The 26047-nt window shown below is 34.7% G+C and overlaps 1 protein-coding gene across 2 annotated transcripts in view; it reads left to right on the top strand.

The window, feature by feature from the left end:
* The window catches only part of POF1B (POF1B actin binding protein), a 92946-nt gene that overhangs the window by 31897 nt on the left and 35002 nt on the right, over nt 1-26047 (top strand). For both annotated transcript variants that reach the window (XM_041740315.1, XM_041740314.1), the window contains exons 5-7: nt 200-301; nt 6371-6553; nt 23484-23614. In XM_041740315.1, the coding sequence (XP_041596249.1) occupies nt 200-301; nt 6371-6553; nt 23484-23614 (416 nt within the window). The remainder of the gene's footprint in view (nt 1-199; nt 302-6370; nt 6554-23483; nt 23615-26047) is intronic.

The following is a 26047-nucleotide window of genomic DNA, read 5'->3' as shown; positions in this document are numbered from 1 at the left end:
TTCAGATTGCTCTGTTTGAGAAAACAGACCATCTTTATTACTATTTCCTTATATCTCTCCAAACCTTGTTGGGATAGCATTCCATTCTCCTAGTATGCTACTATCTCAGAGTTGATTAGAGACTAGATATTTGCTTAAGTTAAAGTTCCTCTGAAAAAGTATTTTTCAAAACAAAACATAGTCATTATTGTCTTTATAGGAACCACTTTCTCCATTCCTACGAGGAGGCCATTTCTTCCCAGGAAACAATGTTATTTATGAGAAAACAATAAGAAAAGTAGAGAAGCTAAATTTGGATGAGGTATGTAAATTTTGTTTTAAAGCTTATGAAGTGTATACTTTTTAATTATTCGTATTTTAATAGAGTTAAAATGACTTTCAATTGTTAAATGCCAAGCAAGGCCACTATGAGTCATAATAATACCTCATTATGTGTACAACCCTTCAAATCATCCTTAACACTTTCATATTCATTCTCTCATGTGAAATATTATTGTTCCTGTTTTACTGGAAGGGAAACTGAAGTAAAGATATGTCAAGTCACATAGGAAATTAATGGTAGAACCTGAATTTAATACAGATGCTTTGCATGTTTCTTTTAAACTGGTCTCACAAAAATTATAATTTAAAACATTATAACTTTGTCCTAATTGTGGAATTTGAGGAAATAAAACAGATTAATATAGGGGAAGGAGGGGAAAAAAGAGAGGGGGCGAACCATAAGAGACTCTTAACTATAGAGAACAAACTGAAGGTTAATGGAGAGGAGGTGGCAGGAGATGGGCTAAATGGGTGATGGATATTAAAGAGGCACTTGTGATAAGCATTGGATGTTATATTTAAGTGATTAATTACTAAATTCTACTCCTGAAACCAATATTATATTATAGAATATAAACTAGAAATTGAATAGAAACTTGAAAAATATTAAAAATATAAAATGAATTTTCAAATGAACAGTATATATGAGCAGATATGTAAAATACTATACAATGCAAAAGTCTAGAAAACTATAGTTCAAGTCACATTTTAAAAATTTCATTAAATTCAGCTGAGAGACCAAGTACAACATTCAAAACTGTAGTAGGGCCATGGTAATTCCATGGCATGTAGAGCTACCAGAACTTCAAACCGAGTTATTACTGTAGACAACTGTAGATTCATATTGATCTGCTCAGTGGATACAAGTATGTCCAGCCAAGACAAAGCCTGAAACTTGTCTTTTGGACATTCTTGAAGTAGGACAGTGTATTAGTTTCTTAGGACTGTAAAGTACCACAATCTGGGTGGCTTAAACAACACAAGTTTATGGTCTCACAGTTCTGGAGGCCAGAAGTATGAAATCTTCATGTTGTCAGGCCCTGCTCCCTTTGAAGCCTTTAGGGAAAGAGCTCTTCAATGCCCATCTCTTAGTTTCTTGTGGTCTCAGGAATTCCTTGGTTTTTAGATCCATATTTAATCCTTTCTCTTTACGTGGCATCTTTTCTGTATGTCTTTCTATCATCTTCCCTCTGAGTATGTCTGTCTCTATGTCCAAAGTTTCCTTTTATATGAGGACACCAGACATTTGATTAGGACCCATCTTAATGGCCTTATTTTAACTTCTTACTTCTATAAAGACCTTGTTTCAAAAAAAATTAAAAAAAAAACAAGGTCACATTTTGAGGTACTAATAATTAGGACTTTAACATATGATTTTTGTTGGGGGAACACAGTTTAACCTATAACAGGTAGTTAAATAATGTCAAATGAATTAGGGGATCCCTGGGTGGCTCAATGGTTTAGCACCTGCCTTCGGCCCAGGGTGTGACCCTGGAGACCTGGGATCGAGTCCCACGTCGGGCTCCCTGCATGGACCCTGCTTCTCACACTGCCTGTGTCTCTGCCTCTCTCTCTCTCTCTCTCTCTCTCCATGTCTATCATGAATAAATAAATAAATCTTTAAAAAAATGAATTTTTTATCACAAAAATATTTTTTCTCATATAAAATAAAACATTAAAATATACTAAATTCTTTTTTCTTGTCATGAGAACACATTTTTATGAGCATTTATGGGCAGTTGTTACCAGATTCATAGGAATTAATACATTATTACTTATTTGATGCTCACTAAAACTAAAATAGTGTAAACTCTCAGAATCACAAACATTCAAACCTTTAAGTCTCTGGTCTGCTTAGAAAGTTGGATATGTTTGAGGGTTTGGTATGGTATGTATTGAACATATATCTTTCAGAATAACAGCAAAATATTTCTGTACATAATGGCACCAAATAGAAAAATTTTATAGAATATGTCAGTTCTTTAAGGGGGACTTTCTTCAAGCTATCAAATTATAACATCTGCCCTTTATTCAACTGAACTGACAAAACAGTAATTTTGACACCTTTTAAATAGTAAGAAATGTTTGATACACCTCATTTCATTCTCCTTCTAATTTAATGTTTCAAAGGGAGAAATACTTTTCTAAATCTTGGTTCCTAGAGGAAAAGATTGAATATCCTGTACATTACAATTACTATACATATGGAACAATTAAAGAAAAACTCTTTTAAAAGAACACTACAGTTACTTACTTTTTTTTTTATTTATTTATTTTTTATTTATTTATGATAGTCACACACAGAGAGAGAGAGAGGCAGAGACACAGGCAGAGGGAGAAGCAGGCTCCATGCACCGGGAGCCCGATGTGGGATTCGATCCCGGGTCTCCAGGATCGCGCCCTGGGCCAAAGGCAGGTGCTAAACCGCTGCGCCACCCAGGGATCCCAGTTACTTACTATTAATTTGAATATTTATCTTTTTACATCCACTTTTTTTTTTATTAGTGACTTAAATGATTTGGGAATTTTAAGACTACCATGAGAGACTGCCCAAGGTAAAAGGAACCATGCACATTAAACAAACTACAACTGCCTTGACCTCAGTGATAGAAATGCAATAGGATAAGCTGGATAAAGCTAGAATCTGGATGAAACACTTAATGTTACATGAGATTAATTCAAATAAGACTAGCTCTTAGGATATAAGACCTGCCCCCCAAAAGAAGTCTTTGTCATGGAAAGGTGGTAAATGGATGCCATTTGCAAGATAACTATGCAGTTCCTATGAACTGTACTCTGTATATTTTTTCTCTATCAAAGAAGACAAAATATTTGATAAATCAGAATTTTTAAATCTTTTGTACATTAGAAATTCAGCTTGTGGTACACTTCAAAAGTATGAGTAATATATGAATATCATGATTTAGAACAGTAATTTTAGTAGTTATTAGGTGTGAGAATTGAAACTGAAAATCTATTAAGACTTCAGTGATACTGAGTGTTTAGAGACCAGAACCACAAGATATCCCAGATAAAGAGACTGTCAGTCTCTATTCAATTCTATTCAAGCGTCAACTGATATATTAATAAAGGAAGATGATTGAGAAATGAGCTTTGTTTTGTTTATTGTCCTATATTGATATGTACTTCAGAGTGTTTCATAACTTGCTTTTTAAAGAGCACATTAATTCTTTTCAAGAGGACTTCTATTTCAGTAGTTTAAAAGTTCCCCACTGGGTGAAAGTTTTCTCAGCCTGTCACTGACTTTTTATTCTAATCCAGTGTATGGAGGTATTCTGTAACATAAAAAAAAAAACAGATAATACATTCAGCTCTACAATTTGTACAAAAGTTGCTGATAGTACATAGCCTGACTTCTAAACTGTAGTGACCTTAGTGCTATCATATTTCTTTTTTTAATAATAAATTTATTTTTTATTGGTGTTCAATTTACCAACATACAGAATAACACCCAGTGCTCATCCCATCAAGTGCCCCCCTCAGTGCCCGTCACCCATTCACCCTCACCGCCCCCCCCGCCCTCCTCCCCTTCCATCACCCCTAGTTCGTTTCCCAGAGTTAGGAGTCTTTATGTTCTGTCTCCCTTTCTGATATTTCACAAACGTTTCTTCTCCCTTCCCTTATATTCCCTTTCACTATTATTTATATTCCCCAAATGAATGAGAACATATAATGTTTGTCCTTCTCCGATTGACTTACTTCACTCAGCGTAATACCTTCCAGTTCCATCCACGTTGAAGCAAATGGTGGGTATTTGTCGTTTCTAATGGCTGAGTAATATTCCATTGTATACATAAACCACATCTTCTTTATCCATTCATCTTTCGATGGACACGGAGGCTCCTTCTACACTTTGGCTATTGTGGACATTGCTGCTAGAAACCTCGGGGTGCAGGTGTTCCGGCGTTTCATTGCATCTGTATCTTTGGGGTAAATCCCCAGCAGTGCAATTGCTGGGTCGTAGGGCAGGTCTATTTTTAACCCTTTGAGGAACCTCCACACAGTTTTCCAGAGTGGATGCACCAGTTCATATTCCCACCAACAGTGTAAGAGGGTTCCCTTTTCTCCGCATCCTCTCCAACATTTGTGGTTTCCTGCCTTGTTAATTTTCCCCATTCTCACTGGTGTGAGGTGGTATCTCATTGTGGTTTTGATTTGTATGTCCCTGATGGCAAGTGATGCAGAGCATTTTCTCATGTGCATGTTGGCCATGTCTATGTCTTCCTCTGTGAGATTTCTGTTCATGTGTTTTGCCCATTTCATGATTGGATTGCTATCATATTTCTAAAGTGAGTCATATTTCAAAAGATCTTGGAAAAGATGAGTCTATGAACAGATTCTATGACCTTTATCATCAGTTACTACCAAGGCAATTTATATTTGTAAAATATTTCTTTTATGTTTTTCTTTCTTTCAAAATAATTTTTGTAGACATAAAAAGATAAGATAATTTGTATACATGTTAAAAATTTCAAAGCATAGAAAGTACAAAAAGAATACAAAAAGAAAATAAAATATATACAGTGGTTTAAAAAAAGCCTCTCTATCCTAGCCCCCTTATCTCTCAGTTCCTCTTCTCAGGGTCTGTCACTCTTAAGATATTTTTTCTCTATGCATTTAAAAACAGCTGTGTATATTTGTAAATATATACATATTTATATATTTTTAAATTTTATACAAAAGGGAGCATAGTATATTCATACTTATGCATCTTGCTTTATTCACTTAATATAGTTGAAAATTGTTCTACATAAAAAATATAAAATTTGATGTGCTTTATTAATGCAGGTCAGCTTTCCACTACCCAAAGGAAGTAGAGCATTGAATTTATACTTCCAAAGCTAAATGCATGTGCTTGAATGTAGCATTCTGATTCAAAACAGAGTATGTTTTTCTTTGAAAACTGGCTTTTAGATGCCTGTTATCAAACTAGAATAATAACAAACTAATATAGGAAATTCAAGTATACCTGAAATTCTCAAAACTGAAACAACCTGATAGCTTTTCTTAATCTGTCCTCTATACTTTATCATAAAAAAGCCATGACAAATAAATAAGCAGATAGTAAAGACTTAGTTTAAGAACAACAAGTTCCAGACTATTTTGAGGACAGTAAAAATTCATTGTTATGTTCTGAAAGAACTCTGACCTAGAAATCATGAATTCCAATCCAAATTTTTCCAAGAATTAGTCATGTCATTATGAGTAAAGCATCTTACTTCTCTGGACTTCAGGGTTTTTTCCCACCTGCAAAATTAGTGGGTGGATGATGATTAAGTTGATGATGACAATGATAATGAAATAATATGATAATAAGTCTTTATTACCCACTTTATACTAGGCACTTTATAAACATTAGTTCATTTATTCCTCACAGCAACCCAATGAGACACATATTATCTCCACTTTTGCAAATGAAAAAACTGAGACTCATAAAGATAATTTCCAAAGATCACAGAGTAAGGGGTAGAATCAGTTAGAATCCCTGCTTTCTGTATCTGAAGCTTCAGTTACAGTTTTCTAATATTTTCGCTTAATTGATTTTCACAAGCATAAGTTTTGTCTGTCCCCACTGTGATTCTAATATGCTTCCTGATATTGAAAATCACTGCATTATATTATTTTCTAATTTTATGTCCATTTGCATCTTCAGTATGATAGTATTATAAAATTAGATGCTGAAGTGCCTGTTGGATCATCAGAGTAATTAGCATTAATATTCATTATAGTTTTAGTGTTAAGTATAACTGGAATATTAATTTAATAAGAACATGCAATTCTCTAGACGATTCAGGTAAATATTTGGATGGTCACAGCCACCTGATCAAACAAAAATAGAATGCAATACAATTCCCCCAATGAAATAATTTGAAAAAATAACATCTCAGGTATTAAAACTATAAATCTTAGGGCTTGAATTGTCTTGTGAAAGAACACATTAAATTTTTTAAAAAATGGATTCAGTTGGTTTTTCTTGATTAGGAAATTGAATTCTCAGTGGCTATTTTGGCATGTATGTGTGTTTTAGGAATGCTATCCACGGGTCCAATGCCATCATCACATTGTCCGACAGCCCCAGATCGTCCACTCTGTGCACTGTCAGCAATCTCATTCTAGCCAACAAATCCAAACCATCGCAGGAAGTGACTCAATTTCTACAAACACTGGAAATGAACTGTGCCATAGTGGATCAAGCTATTTACATGATCAGGTAATATCAATCAGCTGAGTTTTTATAAAACTGAAATAACACTCTTAAATTCTTCTCATACCACTATATAGGCACCCACATTGAATTTTCTTCAAAATATTGAGCTATTTATGGAATTTTTAAAACCAAATTTTCTATTTCCTCTCAGAAAACAAAATAATTCAGGTCTATTAATGCTTTAAATTTATTAGAAAAGTTATAAACTGATTAATGAATACTTAATATCTAGCTGATCCTCAGTTTTAAAATGGATTCGCTGGTTGTGCCACATTAAATATTTTCATGAGGCATGGTATTTAAATGGACAATGAATTGGAAATTATATTATCTAAGGATTACATTTCACAAGCTGTCAATTAATTCCTATATGCATTCTATGAAATATGCTGTAAAGTCAGAAAATGCATACATTTTATTGTGTATTACATCAACAAAATAGAAACTAAAACTTGGTTGCTAAGGAGAAATCTCTTGGAATACAATCATCAGTGACTAATTTATATTCTGAAGACTTTGGAATCTTGGAAACATCTATTACACAAGTGCTAAAGGAAAAAATATTTTCTTGTATCTCAGTAAAACTAACAACAATAACTGAAACAGTGAGAAATCAGTCATCATTTGTATTTTTTCAGGACTTTTTTCCCAGTAAGGAATAACTTGCTTAAATTGATCTCTTTCATAGGCAGCTCTTATTAAAAGATAGAAGGAAAAGAATAAAAAATAGGAAGGAGACAGCCCACATAAGAATTTGATTGTTTTATATTAATTATACATGAGATTATTTCTAAGGACTGAAATTTTGAAATATGTACTTTGGCCATATTGCTAAAAAAACATAAAATATTTAAAGTCCATATTTTTACAGCCTAAAGAACCTAAAATTATATTTTCTTTGAATGTCTTGAATGGAAATATTGTTATCTAAGATACTCTAAAATATAGTTCAGATGGTGCTGAACTTCTTACATTAAATGGATTGATTATGGGTGGGGGGAAGGGGTGACTGGGTGACGGGCACTGAGGGGGGCACTTGACGGGATGAGCACTGGATGTTATACTATATGTTGGCAAATCGAACTCCAATAAAAAATATACAAAAAAATAAACACTAACATTACACTAAGAAAAAAATAAATGGATTGATAATAATGATTAGAAACATTTATTAAGTTAAATCATTTAAAATTGTCATTTTTAATAGGTCAATGTTGGTCAAATAGCAACAATTTTATACAGTTTAGTCTAATTCTTTGCTTTGTTTCAGTTTCCTTATCACAAAATACTTATCGCTCATAAGTTCTTGCAAATATTTGCTCAGCTAGCATATGGTGGAGCCAGGATTCATAAAGAGAGATGTGAGGAGCCCTTTATCAATAGTGTAAACATAAATAGAGCACTGGACTAAGAGCCTGTCAATGGAAGGTATTGGTGACATAGCAGAAAGTAGACCAGCTTCAGAGAAGGAAGAACTGGGTTCCAGTCCCAGGCTCTGTGCCTTTCAAGTGTGTGTTTTTAATAAATACTGGCTCTCTCAGAAGTTAGATAGTAATGAGAGAGACAGACCACAAGAGACTCTTAATCATAAGAAACAAACTGAGGGTCGCTGGAGGGGAGGGAGGTGGAGAGATGGGGCAACTGGATGATGGACATTAAGGAGGGCATATGATGTAATGGCCCAGGGTATTATAAAGACTGAGGAATCACTGACCTCTACTTCTGAAAGCAATAATACATTATATGTTAATTGTTTGAATTTAAATAAAAAATTCTAAGTATTTACATTTGGGTATATACATATGTTTTGAAGACATTTGTTAATTTTAATTCATAATATAAAGTACACTATGCCACTCAAACTGATTCTTTAGTGAGAAGATGACCATATCTTAGACAGCAACATATGGTTGTAGCAATATCTTGTTCTAAACTTTTTATTATTAGTATGGAAATTGAAATTTATTTGAAACTTGGTTAAAATTTTTTATCTCTCAAAAACTTTTTATGTTCTTCCTTCTCTGAAGCTAGTCTATTTTCTGCTATGTCACCAATACCTCTCTATTGACAGGCTCTTAGCCCAGTGCTCTATTTATGTTTACACTATTGATAAAGGACTACCTTAATATTAAGAACTATTAAACAGTTCTCATTTTTAACTAAAAAAAAAGGAAATCTTCTACTACTTCCCCCCAAAAAATTTAGGTAGTAATATCTACCTCACAGGGTTGATGTAATGTCTAAATATAAACCCATGTTGAAAGTGCTTTATAAACTATAAAGTCTACAACATAAAAATTCCACAGAGAAAGATTTGTAGAGATTATTAGAAGCTTTCTCAATTGTACAACTTAAATTAGAATAACAGTAGGAATGAACTGAGGAACAATTACCAGAGATGGAAACAATATCACAGGCTTAAGAATCTTGTGTAGTGGCAATAATGATGCTATGATATCCTTTCACTAGCTTGCTACACTAATAGTATATTTGACCAGGACTAGATATTGTCTATTTAGAAAATGGGAAGAGTTGAATAACTAAATATATTACTTTTTTTTATTATTTATGCCTCAGTTTGAGATTCTGATGTAGCTTTGTTAAATATTGGAGTTTTTTTGTATAGATTAAATACTTCTGGTTTTTCTGCTGAAAACAAGATAGTTACCTGGGAAGTGTAAAGCTAGTAATTCCACTTACATGGATTACATAGGATTCATTCTGGGTCAGAGGATAGGGTAATCTGGTTGTGCAGATCCATAGATAAGGGAGGGAAGAAAATGAGTTATCTCAACTAGGCTCCCTGATATTTAAATGTCTCTTCCACATGAGTGGAGAGTCTCTTTAAAGAGTTATAGAGCAGATATAAATCATGCTCTTTTAAAACTACAGGTTGGCCCATTTTTAGTTTGTGTTTAGAGTTAAATTTTAACTAACATAGCATAATAAGGTGAAAACAAATAAGCCTAACAAAAGAGATATAAGATCTGTACTCTGAAAACTATAGAGCACTTATGACAGAAACTGAAGATGATACAAAGAAATTGAAAAACATTCCATGCTCATGGATTGGAAGAACAAATATTGTTAAAATGTCTATACTTCGCCCAAAGCAATGTACACATTTAATACATTCCCTATCAAAATACCAACAGCAAAAAAAAGACCAACAGCATTTTTCACACAGCTAGAACAACCAATCCTAAATTTTGAGTGGAACCACAAAAGACTCTGAGTAGCCAAAGCCATCTTGAAAAAGAAAAGCGATGCTAGAAGCATCACAATTCTGAACCTCAAGCTATATTACAAACTGTAGTCATCAAGACAGTATGGTACTGGCACAAAAACAGACACATAGATCAATGGAACAGAATAGAAAACCTAGAAATGGACGCACAGCTATATGGTCAACTAATCTTTGACAAAGCTGGAAAGACTATCGAATGGAAAAAGTCTCTTCAACAAATGGTGTTGGGAAACCTGGACAGCAATATGCAGAGAAATGAAACTGGACCACTTTCTTACACCACTTCCTTACACAGGAATAAATTCAAAATGGATGAAAGACCTAAATATGAGTCAAGAGACCATCAAAATCCTGGAAGAGAACATAAGCAGCAACCTTTTTGACATCAAGCAAAGCAACTCCTTAGTAGATACATCTTCTGAGGTAAGGGAACCAAAAGCAAAAATTAACTATTGGGGCTTCATCAAGATAAAAATCTTCTGCACAACAAAGGAAACAATCAACAAACAAAAAGGCAACTTACAGAATGGGAGAAAATATTTGCAAGTGACATATCTGATAAAGGTTAGTATCCAAAATCTATAAAGAACTTATCAAACTCCACACCCAAAAAACAAATAATCCAATTTAAAAAATTGGCAGAAGCCATGAATAGACATTTTTCCAAAGAAGACATACAGTTGATTAAGAGACACGTGAAAAGATATTCAACATCACTCATCATCAGGGAAATACAAATCAAAACCACAATGGGATACCACCTCACTCGTGTCAGAATGGCTAAAACAAACAACTCAGGAAATAACAGATGTTAATGAGATGCAGAGAAAAGGAGAAGACTCTTCTTACATTGTTGGTGGGAATGCAAAGTGGTACAGCCACTCTGGAAAACAATATGGAGATTCCTCAAAAAGTTAAAAATAGAACTACCCTATAACCCAGCAATTGCATTACTAAGTATTTACTCAAAGGATAGAAAAATGTTGATTTGAAGAGGCATATGCCCCTTGATGTTTATGGCAGCGTTATCAACAATAGCCAAATTATGGAAAGAGCCCAAACATCCATTGTCTGATGGGTGGATAGGGGGATCAAATCAAATAGAATTAGATCTTACCATTTGTGGTGACGTGGATAGAACCAGACTGTATTATGTTAAGCAAGGTAAGTCAGTCAGAGAAAGGCAAATATATGACTTCACTCATATGTGGAATTTAAGAAACAAAACAGATGAACATAGGGGAAGGGAAAAAAAGAGAGAGGGAGGCAAACCATAAGAGACTCTTAACTATGGAGAACAAACTGAGGGTTGCTGGAGGGGATATGTGTGGGGGATAGGCTAAGTGAGTGATGGTTATTAGAGCACATGTTGTGATGAACACTGGGTATTATATGTAAGTTTTATATATACTAAGTTATATACTAAGTTCTACTCCTGAAACCAATACTACACTATATGTTAAGTAGCTAGAATAAAAACGTAAATGTGATTAAGTAAATAATTAAAATTAATTAAAGGAAAAAAAAGCACAGTGGCCATTATAGTTTTTTAAATTGAGGTATAATTGACATATGATATTGTTTTTCAGGTGCGTAACATAATAAAATTATGTTCACATATGTTGTGAAATTATCATTATAATCAGTCTCATTAACATCTGTCACTTTCCATCATTCACTTACATTTTCCTAATGATGAGAATTTTTAAGATCTATTCTCTTAGCAACTTTCACATATGTAATATAGTATTGTTAATTGTAGTTCACCATGCTTTATATTCCATCCCTGTGATTTATTTATTTTATAATTGAAAGTCTGTACATTTTTACCCCTTTATCCATTTCACCCAACCTCGCCCCTACACCTCCACCAATTTCTTCACTCTCTGAATGTAGCTTTTTGGGTTTTGTTGTTATTTCATATTCCACACATGAATGGGATCATATGGTATTTGCCTTTCTCTTTCTGACTTACTTCAACTAGCATCTTGCTCTCAAGGTCAATCTATGTTGTCACAAATGCCAAGATGTCATTCTTTTTATGGCTAAAATAATGTGTCATTGTGTGTATGTACCACATCTTCTTATTGATTCATCCATCAGTGGACACTTAGCTTATCTGCAATAAACATGTAGGTGAATATGCAAAAAAAAAGAGGAGTAATAGTGCAATAAACATGGAGATGAATATGTAAAAATATAAATATAAGGTGGGGGACACCTGGGTGGTGCAGTCAGTTAAGCACCTGACCTTTGGTTTCAGCTCAGATCATGATCTCAGTGTTGTGGGATCAACCCCATGCATGGAGTTGGCTTGAGTTTCTCTCTCTGTCTCCCTCTGCCCCACCCTGCTGCACTCTCTCTTTCTGTCTCTAAAATAAATAAATAAATCTTTTTAAAAAGTAAGGTGAAAAGAACATAGACTTTCCATTCAATTATTTGGGTTTATAAAAGATTATTCTGCCAAATTGCATGATCTTAGGTAATTGATCTAACTAGACTGAGGTAATTGACTTAACTGAACCTCAGTTTCCCCATCTATTCTATTAAATATAAAAAAATATGTGACGTATTCAGCTTAGAGCCAAATACATAGTAGATGCTCAAATAAATGTTCAATTCTGGCCTTCTTTGTTTTCCAACCCCAGGATCCAAACCCTTCAAAACATCAATAGAAGAAATTGGTTCCCACTATAATGATAATTTTATTTTTTATTTTTTTACATTTTTAAGATGATTTTTGTTAGTTTCAAGTTTTTATTTAAATTCCAGATAGTTAACATATAATATAATATTATATTAGTTTCAGGAGTAGAATTAAGTGATTCATCACTTATATATAATACTCAGTGCTCATGTAATAATATTTTTAAATGAAACTAAATCACCTTTAAAATTCTTTCCACCAAGCAAAAGTCATTAAAATATTTTTAAAAATCAAGTGTCCAAAAACCTGGCTTCAAAATATTTTTTATAAAACTAATTTCTGTTGTTTTCCATGAAACATCATCATTTTGGTTTCAAATTCAAAACATTGGCAATTCCCTTTTTTTTTTTTTTTGCAATCACATTTCCTTCCTTGAGACCTTAAGAATAATGTGCTGTGGTCATTTCGTGACATTAGCAAGAAATAGATAATTTTACATATGTTAACGACAAGGAAAAGATCAGCTAAACACATTTTACAAGTTGTCATACAGGTGGAATTTATAAGAAAAACTAAACTAACTACATATATTATATGTGCAACTCTTTTCCACGTGGCTTGATGCTGAGAAAACTTTTGGAGTCATGGGCAGATGTAAAAGGAATAGGTCTGCTCACTTGGATAGGGCTATTGCCAATGAAAATACTCCAACTTGTGGTGCTTTTCTCCCATCTGAAGATTCAATTTTTCTCAACATCAAAACAGCACAGATCTGAATGTCAGGTGTTTTTTTCTGGCAAGTATACAGGAATCTTGTTACAATGTTTATTTAACATAAGTCATTCACTAATGATGGACTCTCTGGGCTGGTTCGCTCAATAAACTGAGCAGAACTGCCTGTTTCCTCTCTCATTAAAATGTGTGTGGTTAAATCCCTTTTCATATTTTTTGCCTTTTCCATCCCCATTTTTGCAAATGGGTTATTTTGCCCAAACCTCTATCCCATGCTTATCCCTTCCAAAAATTTAATCCATATCTGTTTTGGGTCCATCTTTTTCAAACTCTACCTTTATCTGTCTCCTGCCACTTCCTACACTGGTGCCCTTTTAAACTGTTTTGTGGCAAACAAGAATTGTTACTTAAAAAAGAACAGTTTTTATTCTTTTAATCAAAGTAATGCATGTATATAGCTTAAAAATTCAAATAGTACTAAAAGGTATATTTTAGCATCCTCATCCAACTTTTTTCATGCACACTCATTCCCCAGAGACAACAATTTTCAACTCTTAGCTTTTTCTTTTTTTTTTTTTTAATTAACTTTTATTGGTGTTTAATTTACCAACATACAGAAAAACACCCAGTGCTCATCCCGTCAAGTGTCCACCTCAGTGCCCGTCACCCATTCCCCTCCAACACCCGCCCTCCTCCCCTTCCACCACCCCTAGTTCGTTTCCCCGAGTTAGGAGTCTTTATGTTCTGTCTCCCTTCCTGATATTTCCCAACATTTCTTTTCCCTTCCTTTATACTTCTGGTGTTTACCTCCATACAGCTATATAATATGCAAGTTCTTATGCTACTTCTTGATGTATCAATGTTGTATATTATCTGTTGATAATTTCAGGTACATAAGGATTTAGTTCTATTAATGCTCCATCCCTTTCCATCCCTTCCATCATCCCTTTATAGTTAAATCCCCATTTTTTTTGCTAAACCAGTATTCAGTGTTTATATTATTAATGCTATGAAAATATTATTTACTGCTGAACCAATTTGTATACTATTTTGCTTCTTTTATTAATACAACTGTCTTGTTTTTGGTTTTCTTTGCTGGTGTTAATAATTCCCTAATTTTCATTTGTTTTGTTTTTTATATATCTATTGCTAATTATTTTCTCAAAACAATTTTATACACTCAGATGGTCTGGGTTTTTTGATCAACTGTCTCCTCTCTATAAAACCCTGCAAAAAATACACAGCATAATTTTCAGCTTGAATTGTCACTATCTACTAACCTAGTTACTCTCCCCATATTTTGACAGTTTCATTGGTAGGTTACAATCTTCCCTCCACTTCCTGCTGATTCCTGCCCTGGAATCAACTAAGGGAACTTCATCATTCATATTAGTGATATTCCCCCACACTCTGTCCTCATGGCTCTTTATCACCTTCAATTTCTTAATTTCCACTACAGCCCTCACAGACTTTGGCTGCTCCTTGAACTTCATCACTTGAAACTGTTTAATGTCTGTTTCTGTTATCATCACTTCCTTACTTCATCTCCATCCTCATTCCTACTGAACTTCACCCTCACCAAGCTCTCCAGCCCTCAGTTCCAAGCCAGGCTAAACTCCACTGTCATCCAATTTAACAATGTTTTTACTAGAAACCCTTAAAATTTGTATTGCCTTCTCTGATTGCTATTGTCATTTTGCTGACCCCTTACTTTGAGTAGCTACCATCTACTTTCTCTGCCTCTAGATTTTGATTTCTCTGTGAGCTAAAGAAAGTCCACAAACTAGGCCAATTTAGTCTAGAACAGATTGTCTCTATCTGGCTGAACTCTCTCTGTTGCTAGACATTCCTTTTAATTAATTCTAATTGACTTGCTACCACAGTCTTCAATATCTAATACTTATCTTAATTGCCATCTTCATTCTCTGGATTCTACTGCAGTTCTCTCCCTCTGTGCAGGTGGTTTTACCTTTTCCTGAGAAAGGCCAGTGAAACTCAAATTTTATAGTGTATCAGAATCAGTTGAGAGCTTTTTTAAATACTAGGACTGGATAATTTATATCTCAGAGTACCCTGATTGTCTTAATACTACTGGTTCAAGACCACAGTTTGAGTTCATTATGAAAACTCCTTCAATGCCCCACTTCACTGAAAATTTTCTCCCTATTTGCTGCAAACTTCTGATTCTTTTGATTTTCAAGAATTAAGAATTTAACCTTGTCTTTAAAGTGACTCCCTTAGCAACTTTACCATTCATTCTGTTTGCTTATGTTTTCATTCCCTTCAACCTGAAAAATTCCTGAAGGAGGAAAGCATGCTTACTGTGGACATGTTCTCAGTACCCACACATTCCTTAACACTTTAAAAAGCAGATTCTAGTTTTGACTTGCTCCTAAACTTGTCTTTATTGACCTCTAAGTCGCAAATTCCATTTCCTTTTCTTTGTTCTTCTCTTATTCCAGTTCTGCAGCAAATATTGTTGCAACATTGTTGATCCATTCTGTTCTTGATATTTTTTCTTCCCATTATACTGTCCTGCTGCTTCTAAGTCTTTTTCTCAGGCTTCTCTTTGTTCTTTCATCAGGTGGTCTTCCCCAAAGGGCATATCCATGATTTCCTTCTCCTTTCTCTACTCCCTCTACTGACTGTAAGATATAAAATCTCGAATTATGCAACATTTATATGGACACATTCATATGATTATCTTTACATGAACATCTCCCAAAACTTTCTTTATCAGCTCTAATTCATCATTTTTAAAGGACTAGTTGACATTTCTACTTGGCTGTTCCACAGTCACCTCCAACTGACTCCATAAGGTTTTCATTCTATGTCCCTTATTTTCATTAATATTTCCACTGCCCTAATCAAAAGAGTTAGAATTTAATGTTACTTTTACTTTCCATCTTCTTTGTCACTCTAAACCTAATCAGTGGTCATAGTCTGAAGATTCTTCCTATGTATAACCTCCTTCATATAACTGAAAGTTAGGTTTCCTTCTTATAACTCCCTTAGTATGTGATCTGTGACTCTCTTTATAGCCTTTACTAATTGGTCAATCTCTTACATTAAAGTTATTTAGATACATATATTTATGGTCTTTTACCATAAACCCTTAAGAGAGAAGATAGTATCTTATGTATATTTTTCAGTAGCACTTAGAAGTGTACTTTAGGATAATGCTTAGTAAGTTCTCAATAAATGTATGCTGAATGAATGAAAAGAATCATGCCACTGAGATCTTTTAAAACCTGCATGTGGATTGTGGGTATAGATTAGAGCCTTTGGTTTAAGAAAGAAAAATTAGAATAGAAGATAAATTACATTAAAAGAGCTACAGCAGGGGGAGGGGCAAGATGGCGGAAGAGTAGGGTCCCCAAGTCACCTGTCCATAACAAATTACCTAGATAACCTTCAAATCATCCTGAAAATCTACGAATTCGGCCTGAGACTTAAAGAGAGAACAGCTGGAATGCTACAGTGAGAAGAGCTCGTGCTTCTATCAAGGTAGGAAGACGGGAAAAAAAGAAATAAAGAAACAAAAGGCCTCCAAGGGGGAGGGGCCCCACGAGGAGCCGGGCTAAGGCCGGGGCGAGTGTCCCCAGGACAGGAGAGCCCCGTCCCGGAGGAGCAGGAGCTGCACCAATCTTCCCGGGCAGAAAGGTGCCCACAGGGAGTTAGAGCAGGACCCCAGGAGGGCGGGGATGCCCTCAGACTCCCGGGGACACTAACAGGCACCTGCAGCGCGCACAGAGGAGGGAAAAAGGCATTCAGATCCAGGAAATAGGGAGATCTCCCCGCCCTAAAATCAATAAAAACAGTTCAAAACCTCGACATTTAATAGTTAAGCTTGCAAATTCCAAAGATAACGAGAAGATCCTTAAAGCAGCAAGAGAAAAAAAGTCCCTGACTTTTATGGGGAGGGATATTAGGGTAACAGCAGACCTCTCCACAGAGACCTAGCAGGCCAGAAAGGGCTGGCAGGATATATTCAGGGTCCTAAATGAGAAGAACATGCAACCAAGAATACTTTATCCAGCAAGGCTCTCATTCAGAATGGAAGGAGAAATAAAGAGCTTCTAAGACAGGCAGGAACTGAAAGAATGTGACCTCCACAAGGGGGACTCTTAAAATTCCCCTTTACGAAGAAGTCCAGTGGAACAATCCACAAAATCAAGGACTGAATAGATATCATGATGACACTAAACTCATATCTTTCAATAGTAACTCTGAACGTGAACGGGCTTAATGACCCCATCAAAAAGCGCAGGGTTTCAGACTGGATAAAAAAGCAGGACCCATCTATTTACTGTCTACAAGAGACTCATTTTAGACAGAAGGACACCTACAGCTTGAAAGTAAAAGGTTGGAGAACCATTTACCATTCAAATGGTCCTCAAAAGAAAGCAGGGGTAGCCATCCTTATATCAGATAAACTAAAATTTACCCTGAAGACTGTAGTGAGAGATAAAGAGGGACACTATATCATACTTAAGGATCTATCCAACAAGAGGACTTAACAATCCTCAATATATATGCCCCGAATGTGGGAGCTGCCAAATATATCAATCAATTAATAACCAAAGTTAAGACATACTTAGATAATAATACACTTATACTTGGTGACTTCAATGTAGTGCTTTCTACAATCGACAGGCAGGATACAAAATCAATGGCCAGAAGTCAGTGGCATTTCTATACACTAACAATGAGACTGAAGAAAGAGAAATTAAGGAGTCAATCCAATTGATGTTTGTACCCAAAAGCATAATATACCTAGGAATAAACCTAACGAAAGTGTTAAAGGATCTATACCCTAAAAACTATAGAACACTTCTGAAAGAAATTGAGGAAGACACAAAGAGATGGAAAAATATTCCATGCTCATGGTTTAGAAGAATTAATATTGTGAAAATGTCAATGTTACCCAGGGCAATTTATACGTTTAATGCAATCCCTATCAAAATATCATGGACTTTCTTCAGAGATTTAGAACAAATTATTTTAAGATTTGTGTGGAATCAGAAAAGACCCCCGAATAGCCAGGGGAATTTTAAAAAAGAAAACCAGAGCTGGGGGCATCACCATGCCAGATTTCAGGTTGTACTACAAAGCTGTGGTCATCACGACAGTGTGGTACTGGCACAAAAACAGACACAAAGATCAATGGAACAGAATAGAGAATCCAGAAGTGGACCCTCAACTTTATGGTCAACTAACATTCGATAAAGGAGGAAAGACTATCCACTGGAAGAAAGACAGTCTCTTCAATAAATGGTGCTGGGAAAATTGGACATCCACATGCAGAAGAATGAAACTAGACCACTCTCTTGCACCATACACAAAGATAAACTCAAAATGAATGAAAGATCTAAATGTGAGACAATATTCCATCAAAATCCTAGAGGAGAACACAGGCAACACCCTTTTTGAACTTTGCCACAGTAACTTCTTGCAAGATACATCCACGAAGGCAAAAAAAAAAAAAAACACAAAAGCAAAATGAACTATTGGGACTTCATCACGATACGAAGCTTTTGCACAGCAAAGGATCCAGTCAACAAAACTAAAAGACAACCTACAGAATGGGAGAAGATATTTGCAAATGATGTATCAGTTAAAGGGCTAGTTTCCAAGATATATATAAAGAACTTATGAAACTCAACACCAAAGAAACAAACAATCCAATCATGAAATGGGCAAAAGACATGAACAGAAATCTCACAGAGGAAGACATAGATATGGCCAACACGTACATGAGAAAATGCTCCGCATCACTTGCCATCAGGGAAATACAAATCAAAACAACAATGAGATACCTCCTCACACCAGTGAGAATGGGGAAAATTAACAAGGCAAGAAACCACAAATGTTGGAGTGGATGCAGAGAAAAGGGAACCCTCTTACGCTGTTGGTGGGAATGTGAACAGGTGCAGCCACTCTGGAAAACTGTGTGGAGGTTCCTCAAAGAGTTAAAAATAGACCTGCCCTACGACCCAGCAATTGCACTGCTGGGGATTTACCCCAAAGATACAGATGCAATGAAACGCCGGGACACCTGCACCCCTATGTTTCTAGCAGCAATGGCCACAATAGCCAAACTGTGGAAGGAGCCTCGGTGTCCATTGAAAGATGAATGGATAAAGAAGATGTGGTCTATGTATACAATGGAATATTTCTCAGCCACTAGAAATGACAAATACCCACCATTTGCTTCAACGTGGATGGAATTGGAGGGTATTATGTTGAGTGAAGTAAGTCAATCGGAGAAGGACAAACCTTATATGTTCTCATTCATTTGGAGAATATAAAATATAGTGAAAGGGAATAAAGGGGAAAGGAGAAAACATGAATGGGAAATATCAGAAAGGGAGACAGAACACGAAGACTCCTAGCTCTGGGAAATGCACTGGGGGTGGTGAAAGGGGAGGAGGGCGGTGGTGGGGGTGAATGGGTGACTGACACTGAGGGGGGCACTTGATGGGATGAGCACTGGGTATTATTCTGTATGTTGGCAAATTGAACACCAATGAAAATAAATTTATTATTAAAAATAATAAAATAAAATGTAACAGCGGAACAATTTGGTTTTCCAGATAACAAAATTACCTCTGAATTTCTACTGCATCTAAGCTATATCACATGCACAATAATTTAGCATCTTTTCTGGAGTAGAACAATAGGATCTTTGCAGCAGGTATCAACTAAATAATACTTGCACTCTTGGCATACATAGTTGGTGATTTGTTTAGCAGTTTTCTGCAAATAAACAATTTTCATGCATTCAGTCAGCCTTTTTAAAAGATTTTATTTATTTATTCCTGAAAGACACAGAGAGAGGCAGACATATAGAGGGAGAAGCATGCTCCTCACAGGGAGCCGAATGTGGTACTCAATCCCCGACCCTGGGATCATACCCTGAGCAGAAGGCAGAGGCTCCATCGCTGAGCTACCCAAGCATCCCCAGTCAGCCTTTTTAGCATGTATGAGTGCTATCATATTTTGTTTGAATATCTTGATAAAGTTGTTCCAAAATCTCTCACATGTCATAAAATCTGTCTTTGGCTGAAAGATGACCAGACTATTATATTCCCACTTAAAGACAGTTATTTTCTGAATTATGTTTAGCTATGTTTACTTTCTATGCATAGAACTAATAGAACATACCTGAAATTTCTAAATTACTTATGGCCTTCATTATGTTTCTTCCTTTGTCAATAAGAGTTGCATAGCAGTTGTTAAAGATGGATTTTTATTCTAGAAGTATTTTTGCAATCAGATACACTTTATTGTTTTCTGTGAGACCCAGACAAGTAGGCGAGTAAAGCAGAAAAAGTTAAAATAATCAGTTTACTCTGCTGTCATACTTAAAAAGATTTCTGTCTAAATAAATCTCTGATGTACAGGATGCAGAAGTAACATATTTAATAATATTACTTACTCTTTCATGTCCTGCAGATTATAATTCATGAAAAAGTTTTTTAGAAACATACTTTCTGAAAAGAATTTTTGCTTGGGATTCACAGTTTTTGCAAATTTAATATACCTTTTGAGTTCAACTATCTAACAATTATTTCAACCAGATTTTTGTCTAAATTTTTGGTGTCATTAACACAAGTCTATGAGGGATTGTCTTCCCAAAGAATTCTTGTAAAATGTTGTTTTGAAGTTTGGGCAGTCACTCTAACCCTTCATTTTCTTCCTATCCTTTATATACCTCATTATGTTTAGGCTGAATATGTTTATTATGAATGTCGTATATTTTGAAGTTTTTCCTTCCCTTAAAATTTTGGTTTAGCAAAATTGACATTCTGCTATTAATTCACCTTCAAGTTATGTGACAAATTTCCAAATAACTTTTTCTTAAAAATATCATGGCCTAAATGGAATTAAATATTATTCCTAAAAGTTATTTTATATCATGCATTTTAATTCACTAAATAAATGTTTTGGATACAAAAAATAGTATGACTCATTTTTTAAAGATTTTTAAAATTTTATTATTTATTTTAGAGAGTGAGAATAGGAGGAGGAGCAGAGGGAGAGGGAGAGAATCTCAAGCAGACTCTGCCCTGAGCATACAGCCTAATATGGAACTCAGTCTCATGACTCTGAGATCATGACCAGAGCCAAAACTAAGAGTTTATCCTTAACTGTCTGAGCCACCCAAATTCCCCTCATACTTTACTCTTTTTTTTATTTATTTATGATAGTCACAGAGAGAGAGAGAGAGAGAGAGAGAGAGAGGGGCAGAGACACAGGCAGAGGGAGAAGCAGGCTCCATGCACCGGGAGACTGATGTGGGATTCAATCCAGGGTCTCCAGGATCGCGCCCTGGGCCAAAGGCAGGCGCCAAACCGCTGCGCCACCCAGGGATCCCTCATACTTTACTCTTAAGTTTATTTCTTCAGGATAGGCAGTCCTGAGAGGACAAGATTTACATATGTAAAATAATATGAAAACAATTTAAGAAAATTGAGCACAGAGAGGTAAGTTGAATTAGCTTGTTGGCTGGTGTACTTTCAATTTTCATGGTGATATTCAATCTTGAGATGGTGTTCAAAGTTTGGGTAAGATTTGGATACATAGCAAGAAGCAGACAGTATTCCAAGCAGTGAAAAATATGAGTAAAGACTAGAGACAGGAATAACATGATGTGTGCCCAGGGCAGTGAAATCTACTATGATTGAACAGAGAAAATGTTGGGAAATAAAAACTGTTATATTGATGCTAGCATTTGAAGGTTTTATATTGAATATACCAACTTAATAATTCTATGACATTTTAACATATTGTATGATGATATTGACTTTGCCAGTTTATCTGCTCATGCCTTTACATAGGAGACTTTACTCTTTTTAGGAGGCAATCATTACTTCTCTAAGAAACCAACTTCAGAGGGTATATGAACAAGATAACATTGTGGTAGATTCATCAAGACTTTCAAAAATGTGAAAAAAATATATATCTTAATGAAAACATGATAATACTATACTGTACTTTGAATATGGCCTTTTCTATTTATCTGTATTTTATTTTTTTAAGATTTATTTATTTTAGGGAGAGAGAGAGAGCACAAGTGGGAGGGACAGAGGGAGGAGAGAGAATCTCAAGCAGACTCTGTGCTGAGTGCAGAGCCCAATGTGGGGTTCAATCTCATGACCCTGAGATCATGACGTGAGCTGAAACTAAGATTTGGGTGTTTAACATACTGTGCCACACAAGCACCCCAATTTATCTGTTTTATAAATGACTTAGCACAGACATGGTTATGAAATCTCATCTTTGCTTACTTTGCAATCTTTGTAAATCTTCCATTTGCCTCAGCATGCATGATTTTTTAGCATCTGCATTCAGAGGACAGGTTGAAAAGGAAGTATGAGTGCTCAAATTTGAAGTCCATTTATCATAATAAATGCATTTATAGGACACCTTTGGTCCCACATGCAATATCAAAGGTAGCATGGAATGCAATCTAAGTTATTAGCCTCTAGGTAGTGTTGTTTTGGAGATGGAAGGCAAGGTGTCAACACTTTTGAAAAGACAGTTACCAAATTATATAAAGGCAATAGAATAGGTCTTATTTAGGACACTGTTCATAGTAATTTGTGTTTAGGATTTCAAATGTCTTTGAAGTCTATGAATTTTCTACACTTCGCCCTTAGCTACTCTTTTCCATGTCAGATTGACTAGATATTCAGTCCGAATAATAACTGGAGGGAATATAAGAAGAAATACATAAAATCGTATTGAATTGAGAAGGCAAATTTAATATAACTTTAAGATATGCCAATAAATTAAGCTACCTTTCACCGAGAAGATGCAAGTCCAAATAAAATTAATTTTTTAAATTAATTATTTTATAATTCAAATAATTCACATGTTCTTTTCCAACAGGGAACAGAAGAGTAAGCCATGTGGTGATAATAGGCAATTTAGAGATTTGTTTTACTGTTTTATTTAAGCATGTATGTCAAGAATTTTTATATAAATCATTCAAGTTTTGCATTCATTGGGTCACTTAGATTAGTGAAATAAAATTAAAAAAAAATAAGATTTCAATAAAATTGAAAATTAGTGAAATAAAATTTTAAAAATAAAATCAACATTGCAATGTTGATTTTCCTTTAAATTCATCTCATATTGTAAAATGTGTACCTCAGATGTAAAGAAAATTTAGTGGGCTGATTCATGTGATGACTTTGTAATGAGTTAATTGTATTAATAAGTTACATAACTTTCTCAAAATATTTATTAACTTAGAAATACTTAATGTTGTTTATAATTGTGCTTGATACTTTCTTCAGATGATAATTCAAGATGATGGCCCTGAAAACTTGGACCCCAAATATTTTGGAGAGTTGCTTGCTGATCTAAGCCGTAAAAATACAGATCTATATTACTGCTTATTAGAACATTTGCAGAGAATTGGAGGAAGGTACTGTAAATATAATTTTTACCTCAATGTTGTAGCTACCAAACATTTGATGATATTTTGGTATTTTTAAATATAGTTTATTTTTAGAGCAGTTTTAGGTTCACAGCAAAACTCTAGTAATTATTTTTAGGGTTTTAAGTAGTTTTTACACCCAAAAGGGGGCTCAGACTCATGACCCAAGATCAAGAGTTGCATGCTTCATCAAATTGAGCCTGCCAGGTACCCAAAAACTCTAGCACTTTTAGTGGATAAACAGGGTAACTATATGAGCAAATGTCTCATTTTAAGAGTTAATATACTTCATGAAAATCATCAAAAGAGATCACACAAGTCCTTTTAAGATTAGTAAAGAATTCTGTGAACCTTCTTTTCTAAAATACTTTGATGGCAAATGCAACCTCTTGGATAAGGAGTTCAAAAAATGCATGGCATACTATGACTTGTAAAATATTATAGTGATGATACAAGATACAATTCCACTGTCAATACACTGCTATTCATCTTCTATTGATTTGTGCTCAATGTACAAAGTCCAGAATTTAATATACATTTAGTGTTATAATAAATGTTACATATTATTTTAATATATATTACATATGACATGTTAAACATAAATTATATAAGCATCTGTAAATTAGTGCAAATGCAAATATGTATATTTTATAATTATGTACTAAATAATATGTATTTAAATATATACACAGAAATAACTTATCAACTATTCATGCATAGATGAGAGCATATTATGTCATGAAATGAATTCCATAAGCTACATCCCAAAAGTTATGGTCATAACAGCTACTAAGTACTTGAAATGGATTAAACATTTTTGAGTACACTTTTACCTATAAACTATGACTCAGCTTTTTGACAAAGCCTCCCTTAGGTATTTAGTTTGGTCAAGTGTTCCTCTTCTGTGTGTTCATCATGGCCTGTGAATATTTCTATCAAAGTATCACATTGTAAAATCAAGAACATATAGAGACTTAGTCTTAAGTACTCTGATTCAGATCCAGAGTTCATATCCTGGGCTTATGTTTCGGCTTTTGTAACATACTTGATGTGTAATGTCAGGCAATTTGTTTGATTTCTCTGTACCTAAGTTTCTTCACCTGTTAAATAGGAATTATAATAACAATACTTATCTCTTAGGTTTGTTATAAGCCAAAATGATTTAAGACATACGTTTACAAACAGCATCAACATCATGTGAGAATTTAGAAATAGCACCACAGAATCAGAAACTCAGGGAGTAGGGGCCAGCAACAAACCCTCCAGAGGATTCTGGTATATGCTCAAGTTTGGGAATCACTTACCTAGGCCACAAAGTCAAAAAATCTGGGATTAGTACCCAAGTTCTGAAAACCTTTTCTCCTTAGGCAGATCACTTGACCTTTTAGTATTAGATATATATCTCCAAATTATTTAAGATATTGCAGGCAAATTGAAGAAATCATCAATTTTTTTAAACATCAAGTTTGAAAAGTTCACAGTATTTAGACTGGTTTGACATTGTTCAAATTTTGTCTTGGAACAATTATTTTATATGAAGCAAGATGGTATTTGTGTTTTGTATTGCCCCCAAATGGTTCAGAACACATGGATTTGACAAAGTTGCTACTCAAAAAAGGGTTATAGAATGAGAGCTAAATATATTCCAAATGTGTTAGTTTGGAATTAGCATTAGTTTCATGCTAATTAGATGTAGACAAAGTAACTGAGCAAAGGAAGTTATGTTATTTCATGATGATTATCCTAGGAAAGGTGTAAGGTGTTTTGGAACAACTTTTTCATTGAAGGGTTTTGATATATGTACATGAATGATTTAAATGTGTGTTTAAGCAATACAAAGCCTTGAATTTAATTCCTAGAGTACCTAAAATACCACATACACAAAAGAAATATAAAAGTTGTATCTCCACATTAGTAAACTCTCCACAGTAGAAAGGGTCTTATAAAATTTTGGTGATTAAGACTTTCTGTTAGAATGTCATCAATTGGGATCCCTGGGTGGTGCAGCGGTTTGGCGCCTGCCTTTGGCCCAGGGTGCGATCCTGGAGACCCAGGATCGAATCCCACGTCGGGCTCCCGGTGCATGGAGCCTGCTTCTCCCTCTGCCTGTGACTCTCTGCCTCTCTCTCTCTCTCTGTGTGTGACTATCATAAATAAATAAAAATTTAAAAAAAAAAAAAAAGAATGTCATCAATTTCCTTCTCTTTATTCCTTCCCTCTTTTCTACTTTTCATTCTTTATTTTGTTTTTGTTTTTCCTTATTATATTCCTTTCTTCCTAGGGGTTGAGATGACATCCCAGTGTTTTAAATAATTTTTTAAAGTTTTTATTTAGTTAACATACAAAGTAATATTAGTTTCAGGTGTACAATATAATGATTCAACACTTCCATACACTTCCATACAACACTGGTGTTCATTC

The sequence above is a fragment of the Vulpes lagopus genome, chromosome X (assembly GCF_018345385.1).
Source record: "Vulpes lagopus strain Blue_001 chromosome X, ASM1834538v1, whole genome shotgun sequence".
NCBI lineage: Eukaryota > Metazoa > Chordata > Mammalia > Carnivora > Canidae > Vulpes > Vulpes lagopus.
This window is presented reverse-complemented; position numbering and strand designations above follow the sequence as displayed.